This window comes from Hermetia illucens, chromosome 2, assembly GCF_905115235.1.
Source record: "Hermetia illucens chromosome 2, iHerIll2.2.curated.20191125, whole genome shotgun sequence".
Lineage (NCBI taxonomy): Eukaryota > Metazoa > Arthropoda > Insecta > Diptera > Stratiomyidae > Hermetia > Hermetia illucens.
Window position 1 is genome coordinate 33,443,010 of NC_051850.1, and position 8,677 is coordinate 33,451,686.

An 8,677-nucleotide genomic window follows, 5' to 3' on the forward strand; every position below is an offset into this window, starting at 1 on the left:
ACACTGTAGGAGGCAATGTGATCAGCATCGCACTCGCCCGAGATTATTGCCTTGATTTAACTCAGGTACTCATTCACAGCTGAGTTGACTAGTGCCCGACGTCCAGTCACGATAAATTTCTAGCATTCTAGGCAATTTTTAAAAATGCCTGCACACATCTGTTGGATAACTGTGTTAGCAAATGTGTGTAGGGTCTTGATAATTGCTGTTGGCTTGCTTACCATAAATAAAATGTTTGGTTTTCATGTATAGGATTGGGATGCAAACAACAAGGAATGAAAAGCAACAGATATGCTTGGGACAAGAGCCAGATGATCGGACGCAACGTGCATTTTAAAGCTTAAAATCTTGTGTGAAAGAGAATAAAATATTAAATGAACTATATAACTCCGAGTCGTCTTTTATTGAAATTTAAAGTTGATTATAGTTAGTAACAAAAACCCAACAATGGTGGCCCCGACGACGGGGAATGCATTCATTGGATGCACCGATGACGAAAATATGAGGATCCATGCCACCGCTTACATCGGCCTCTTCACAACATTAACTCAACTTTACAGCAGGTATCCATCATCTCTAAACGATAACGTGAAGTTGCCACTTCCCCCGAGTCGAAGTCAAGCTCATCCAAAGCCGCAATATACTCAGGGCGTTCACTAATTGGACCCGGTTCGCTTTCCAGAGGCAATCTTGCTCCGCCGCGGCTGAACAACATGATAACAACTGGAAGACGGCCATAGCTAGCGATTCTGGGTCGGAAGATCAGCTTACGCCCATTCCGCGACACTAGCAGTCAGCTCGACAGTTTCCGTGACAACATCAACACCTCCGACATCTGCTGCTGGGTCAACCTTTGGCCAACAAAATCCGGTCGCTAACAAAATCGTTCTGTTGCAACTTTACGTCAACCGGCACAACGACGACAGCTGCGGCAACAACCATCAGCACAAGTTATAATTTTCCTTCTTTACTTCGCAATGAGGGTGCCCCCTTTTGGCGGCGAAATCCGGCGGCGTGGTTCCGTCAATTCGAGGCGCAATTTGCATCCGCAAGCATCACAATGGACGCCACGCGTTTTAATCACACACTTATCGGTGTTGACGAAGAGACCACCTGGCTAGTGGCGGACATGTTGGAGAACGGCTCCCATGACCGGCTAAAGGAGCAGCTCAGCCGGCTGTCAGTGAGCAAGGAATCCAAGCTGAATCACTTGCTGAACGGACTGACGGTGGGCGGGCGTATCCCCGACCAGTTGCTTCGAGAAATGAGGGAAGCGCTCCCGGAGAGTATCTGGGCAACTTGGCCTGCATGGACTCGGGATCGCTGAAAGTGCTGTCCGCCACCGCCGACAGGGTCAACGAGGTTTACGCGCGCCCCGCGATCGTGGAAGTGTTTAGAGACACAGAGGTAGAAGATCTCAGGTCAATGTTAACGATACTTGCACACACAGTTTCCAAGCTTACGGCGACTTTGCGTTCGGGAGGTAGATCTCGATCGCTGTCACGATCGAAGTCTGCTTCCCGAAAAGGGCGTTCGAGTAGTCACACACCGGGGCTCACAATTTACTTGTACCACCGTAAATTCGAAGCTCAAGCGATTAATTGTATCACTGGATGGAATTTCAATACATCAAAAAACTAGGCTCGCTGGGTGCCTCAGCGACGACGACCCTAAGCGCAATAAAAAGTTGCCTTACAATTTTCGGCCCTTTGAGCAGGCGTTACTTTCTGGTCAGTATGGGCGCGGAGGTGTCGATTCTCCCCGTGTTCCGTCCAAACAAGTTTTATACCGCAAAACTTGCGACTGACTACGGCGAACTCCTTTCCCATCCGCATTTACGGCTACACACAGGTGGACGTGAGTCTCTGATTGCGTTGAACGTTTTCGTGTCGATTCGTTTTAGCAGACATTACCACTGCCATTTTAGGGGTAGACTTACTATGCGCTGTTGGTGGGCCTACAAAACAAAGCCTTGACAGACCCCGCAACCTCTTTAAAGTTATCATGAAAAATTCGGGTAAGCAGTCGACATTCAGCATCACATCAACACTACTTACTTCCCCATCTGTTCAAAGGTGCTTCCCGTATCACCCAGAAGCTACCTGCTGCAAAGAAAGAGTTCTATGATCTCGTGAAAGAGGTTTTTGTAGACTTTCCAGATTTTCCATGACTTTCAGCATTCATTGGCATACTGCCGTGTTTTCACGACCTTGGATTTACCTACCGTAAACGGCTAAATAGCTACCTTTCACATTCTTCGAGGTCTCCATTGGATGGTATTTGGCTTGTGGAACGTTGCGCAGACATTCCAGAGATTCATCCACTCTGTCCTATGAAACTTAAACTTCGGTTTCGTCTACATGGAATATGGTCTGGCTGCCTCTTCTTCCGACTCTGAGCATTTGGATCATCTCAAGTGAACTTTTCGACGCCTCCTTTAGGCTGGGCTCATTCTAAACGCTCAAAAGTGCAAATTGCTAGAGAAACAGGTGAAATTTCTCGGCCGCATGATCACCCCTGACGGAATTCAACTAGACCCAGACAAGGTTAAAAAAACTTTCCCCTTCCAATCACGATGAAGTATCTACGAAGGTTCTTGGGCATGTTAGATTTCTATCATCATTTTCTGCCCAAGACCACTCATCACCAAGCGATCTTCAACGTTTACTTGTGTGGGCCCAAACCGAACGACTCCTGGGAGGTTGCATGGTCTACTGAGGCCTTCCAGGCGTTTGAAACTGTCAAACAAAAGCTTGTTGATGCTACGCTACTGGCATTTCCTCGGTCAGATACACCTCTGGCCGTGGATGCTGTGCCTCAGACACAACGGTTCGTGCCGCTCTTCATCAACTGGTGAACCAAACCTGGCAACCGATAAGCTTCTTTTTGAAACAACTCAACCCAGCTCAACGTAACTACAGCGCCTACGATCGTAAGCTATTCGCCACGTACCTCTCCATTAAATACTTCCGTTTTTCCCTTGAGGGCAGGCCGTTCATCGTGTTTACGGACCACAGGCCCCTTACTTTCGCGCTTAAACAAAAGCCCAACAAAACGTCTCCTCGCCAATCTCGGCAACTGAGCTTCATCAACCGGTTTACTCCCCACATCCAACACGTGTCTGTAAAAAGCAACGTCATTGCGGACGCGGTCACAGTCGCGCAGTAGTTGATTATACGGCAATTGCCGAGGCATAGAGAGACGACGCAAAGCTTCAGAGTCTGAAGGCAAATTCCAAATACAAGTTCAAGGAGTTTCCTATTTTCGGCTCAAACTCCTACTTACTCTGCGAGATATCAGACATTGGAACTAAACCATTTATTCTGGCTGATTTTCGCAAGGATGTGTACCACGCAATGCATGTTCTTGCGCATCTAGCCATTAGGACGAGGGACCGATTAGTCACTGGAAAATACTTCAGCCATAACAAGGACGTAAACTCTCTTTCCAGACAGTGCATCGCGTACCAGAAGTGTAAAATCAACAAGCACACAAAAAAGGAAGTAGGCGTATTCCCTCGGTCGACCAAGTGCTTCCACACCATCCACTACGACATTATTGGCCCTTTGCGAGACTCACATGGTTACAAGCATTGCCTCACAATCATCGACAGGTTTACGCGGTGGCCTGAAGCAATACCTCTGACTGTTATGACGGCACAATCATGTGCCGAGACCCTCTGTCGAGAATGAATTCCGCACTTTGGTGTAATAGCCGTAATCATCACATGTAGCTCTTAGACTAGAAACCAGAGTCTTCTCTCGAAGTTGTGTTCGAACTTTGAGTCCAGAATCAGCCCGAGGTACTTTACCGCTAGTTTTGACTCGATTATCGACTCCGACGATATGGGGTGCAGGGTTGGAATTTTCTTTTTAGTCAGGATGAAGTAATCATCCATTCATCATTTTTCTAGGCAAGGTTGAAAACATGGCCAGTCATCCATCCGCTTACCCGTCGCATTAATATGTCAAGTCTGCTTTGTGCCTGTTCGAGGGTACGTCCGCAACAAGCGCCGTGGCATCATCTCCATAAACGCGATTCTTCTGGTATGTTAAGTTTAAGTAGATTATCAAGGTAGCGTTCCAGAGGTCCGGCCCTAGGATGGATCCCTGAGCAATCCTCGACGTGACCTCCATTCTCCTCTGATTTTCTAGCCTTTCATAGAGCAGGGAGCGGTTCCTCAGAAAGTCCCTCAATATCCGTAAGAGAAAGTTCGGCACGTGGAAAGTATTGTCTAGTGTGCCTAGAATGTCTTTCCATCTTACGGAATTAAAGGCGTTTCTGAGGTAAAGCGTTACGAGGAGCACTACCCGTCGAGTTCGGAGGCTATGTGCCTCTGCTCGTCGAACAGTATCCATGACTTTCATAACAGCATCAACTGTAGATCGCCCTGCTCTGAAATCGAACTGCCGTGGAGATAAAACTCCGACAGCGAGTCTACTTCTGATGAGCTTTTCGATCACTTTTCCAGCAACATAGGGTCGTCTTTCCCTTTGTTGATCAGCACAAGCCTAGTCACCTTCCAATGAGAAAGGAAAATGCCGTCTTTCAGGCAAGCGCCGAGTAGGTCTGGCCGATGTTGGAATACCATCGAGTTCTGATGCCTTCTTGCTTTTCATAGGGAGAACTGCATGTTCCAACTCTTTTATAGAGAAAAATGGACAGTTTTCGGCGCTCTTCGCGCCGGCGTTATTATCCCGTACGGGGTGCGCAGGAAATAGTGTCCATACAAGGCGATCCATCTGCTCGGCCTTAAGTGAACAAGGTTTTCGCAGAGCCCCAAATGTTCGGGTTAGCAGTTTGTAATCGAGTCCCCACGGGTTCCCATTCACCTCATCGACCAGATACTGCCAGCAGCGAGCTTTGCTTCTTATTGCGCTGCAAAGTCTCCTTTTGGCTAATCTGTACTCTGTCATTATACATAGCACATGCCTCCTCTCGGCCTTTTAGATGTTGTGTTAAGCGGTGGACTCTGTGACGCTCCTTCCGGAGCTCTGCAATTTCCATCGTCCACCAATACATAGAAGGTTTGCTACGTCTCAGGTTCATAAGAGTTTTGACAAACCTCCCAGTGTTCACTTTCGCAACGTTCCATGCACAGAAAGAGCGCACACTGAGAGTTTCTGTCAATCACTTCGAAGGCAATGTATTGACGGCTGCTTTCGGAGAAGTTGGGGTGGATCTGGTGTTTAAAACTACCAGTCCTGATTTCGCTGCCATTTCGAGAAATGGTTTCCCTCTGGAGGCTCTCCAATCCAATACTGGTCAAGGCTTCCATGATAGCGTTGATATTAAAGCTCCCTCTATATCCCGGAAGCCAGCTAGAGTATACTGCTTGTATTGCAGCGGCCACTCAACCGTGCCAATTACCTTGTGGAAGGTAGTTTCTGTGGATTTTCCTTTGAGGTAGGCATGCTGGGACTTAGAGAAAGGCGGTTTCTCCATAATCGTCCTTAAGTGGATGTCCAGGACGCGTTCTAGAGTCTTTAGCAGGAAAGAGGTCAGGCTGATTGGCCAAAAATCCTTCGCGGAACCTTTACCGCGCCTGCCCGCTTTCGGTATGAAAACCACTCGTGCGCGCTTCCAGGACTGCGGTACGTATCCTAAAGAGCTTGTATGCGGAGAAGCTATTTATAGCCCAGCCGATCCTACCTTCGGTAATTACCAATTTGATAGTCTCGCACAGCTGGGGTTGCCGCAAACTCTCCAAGCAAGGTTCTGACTCACCGTCCTCCCCGCTGGAGGGAAAGTGCGTTTGAACCAGCAGCTCCAAGTTTTCGCTAGAAGATACCGTCCAGGAGCCTTCCGACTTTTTAGGAAAGGATGGGCTTTTATGTTCCTTGGACAAAATCTTACTGAGCCTCGCGGATTCACTGGTGCTTTCGACGTTCTGACAATAGTCCAACCCAGGCCGCCTCTTGGCGGTCCTGATGGCTGACTTGTACTTCTTCAGGCAGTCCTTGTATGGATGCCAATCTTTATGCCTGTAGCAGATGTAGAAGATCAGAGTGAAATTATGCGGTGTTTCCAACGATTAACTAATTGAAGTAATAAAAACTTGTTTCTTTTTCGTTGGTGTGGGTATTTATTCTTGCAAATACCGATATTTCGGGAACCACTTGTTCCCTTCATCAGTGCAAACAAGTTTCCTTTGACTCCAGTTCGTCTGTCGTGCCCATCTACCAATTTGCGCACCGGAGAGTTCTTAATTACTTGACCAAATTTTCTCCAGTCGACCCTCCTGGGGTATTTGAAGGGTTTGGAGGCCTCTGTGGCGAGATCTAGACTGAAATGTATTTAACTGTGATCCGTGAAGGATCTCTGAACAGACACTTTCCAGTCCCCCGTCCTAAGAAGCCCATTGTCGGTTATTAGGGTGATATCAAGGACCTCCCAACTGTCACAGATCTCCGAGCTGGGAAAATGGAAGATTGGTGTATTGCCCCTGTTACACGCCGATAGGTTTGAAGTAATGATAAAATCAATGACTCATCTCTCTCGTTAATTTCCGAGCTGCTCCAAAGCGTATGCCTTGCATTGGCGTCGCCGCCTATCAACAGGTTGGCCTTCTTTGTTGCTATAGTGTTCGTCAGATGTTGTAATTCTTCTGGCGGAGCTGATCGGTCGTGAGCCATGTAAGCCGAGGAAATATACACCCTCTGTGCCCCCGCCTGCTCCAGCTTGACCACGACTAGGTTGCTGGAACTCAGGTCCGGACACAGAAAAGCGTGGAGACTCGTCCTCGCGGGAATACATGCTCTAGGTCTGTTCTGATCAGCGTGGCCTGTACTGTGGAATAAATTAAAATATTTGCTTTGGAGCCCTTTGATGGTTCGGTCGCCTCCGACCCAGGGCTCCTGTATTAGGGCGATGTCGATGTCCTTCTCTACAGATTTATCTGCGCTACTCTCAACATTATCTGCTTGCGTAGGGGACTCGTCAGTCCCCGTTGGACCGTCGATCGTCATCTCCTCCAACAGCTCGTTGGCGGCGTCGTCCCTCCTCCTTGATAATAATCCAGTTGTCCATGAGAATCACGGGGTTTTGAAGGTGTAGCAATTGGACAAGCTTGTACTTATCCATGCGGACCTTCAACAACCAGATGCGAGCAACCGGTCTCTTGGGAATCTCGTCGTAAGGGATGACGTTGAGCTTTGCGTCCTCCCAGGAGTCGCTGATCTTAGCGACGCACGAACCGAGAAAGTCCCTAGGGGATTGTTCCTCGCAAGCTATAACGTGGAACCCACGGATCACCTGAGAGGAATCAAAGTAGGGATGAACTATTCGGGAGGACCTGAACAATATTTCGGTGAACCGGCAAAAACGGAGTAAAGGAACCAAGGTCAAGGGTCAGCGAAAAGAGGGGTCATACTTTTCAAGGATGTTTATTATCACAAACATCGAGAATTACATTGTCATCTTAGAACTATACAATTTCATTTACAACAGAAAGAACATCCGAAATTTGTTGTACTTCCGCCCAGTCTTGGGCATAAAATCTAATTTTTTTGAGTTTTTTTCGATTTTTAGCTTAAAATATTTTTGAGTTAAAACTTTTCCGACACAATTGGTCGCTTTCCATGATCAATTGATGCTTCCATTCTCAAATAATGGAAAATATAAACCTAAAACTGATTGGATACAAAAAATTATGTAAGATGAGGCTCAGGTCACTGACCATTCGCATTTTGTTCATGATTTCGACATTAATCGTTAAAAATCACGACTAAAAACAATTTTGACTATAGACGGAGGTAGTCGACGACTTGGGGTGGGTAAGCAGCCCCTGCTGCCTATGTCACTCTGCCCCACTGTCAATCCTCCTTGCTATCACTGGACTGCGCTGGCGACTGATCTGCAGACGGCTCCTGGGTTCTTGGTGGCTGTGTCTGGCTGCTGTTCGCTCTCCTTCGTTCCAAGTTCGCCATCAGGTTCCTCCATGGATCTTCCAGCATCGAGGGGTGAAAGTAGCTTCTATCGTCGTCCGCCCGTTTGCCTGGAGTCTGCGATTGAAATGATACTGAATTTTTGGACACGCACGGGGGTTGTTGTTGCCTTACCTGCTCGCAGAAGTTTTTCCTGTTGTTCTTCGGCTGGTGGTGGTGGTTCTGGTGCCCTTTGTTGTCGTTACTCCTTCGATTGTTGGGCTGGTAGCGGTTGTTCCGGTAATTGTTTCGAAAGGTTGGTCTTTTTGCGGAGAAGAATTCGAAGCTGCGTCGCTGCGATGGGTAAATATCGCCTTCTTCAGGTTGGCGCTGGTTGATTGGACTACTGAAGCCAAGCGGGATGAAATTATCGTCTTTTCCGAACCGTGGGGACTTCTCGTCCGGAGGAGCTGAAGTATTCTGCGGTGACTCGTTCATGGTTTCAATGCAAATAAACAGACATCGACGATACACCCGGGAAAAAGCCTTAAAAGTTAATTATGCACTTTGTAAACATACAGTTGACAGGGATGATGACCTCCACTGACAGGTAGAATTTTATCTGGTGCGGTATTGCCATATTGAAATTTCACCCAACCGCTGTAAAAATGATTTCAATGTTTTCATAAATTTTCATATCTTTCCAATATCCTTTTTAATTGAAATTTTTACATATAAACATGTATATTTATTTCAATTCAATCGTTCTGAAATTTCAACTCACCATGCCTATATTACAACGCTAACACCCG

At 47.2% G+C, this 8,677-nt stretch overlaps 1 protein-coding gene across 1 annotated transcript; it reads right to left on the reverse strand.

The window, feature by feature from the left end:
• Positions 1-7,369: 7,369 nt before the first annotated feature.
• On the reverse strand, positions 7,370-8,482 carry LOC119648235. Its single transcript, XM_038049858.1, has 2 exons — positions 8,061-8,482; positions 7,370-8,003 (listed from the first exon to the last, which is right to left on the reverse strand). Exons 1-2 carry the CDS (start codon positions 8,361-8,363, stop codon positions 7,815-7,817), a joined length of 492 nt encoding a protein of 163 aa, XP_037905786.1. The 5' UTR covers positions 8,364-8,482; the 3' UTR covers positions 7,370-7,814.
• Positions 8,483-8,677: the final 195 nt, after the last annotated feature.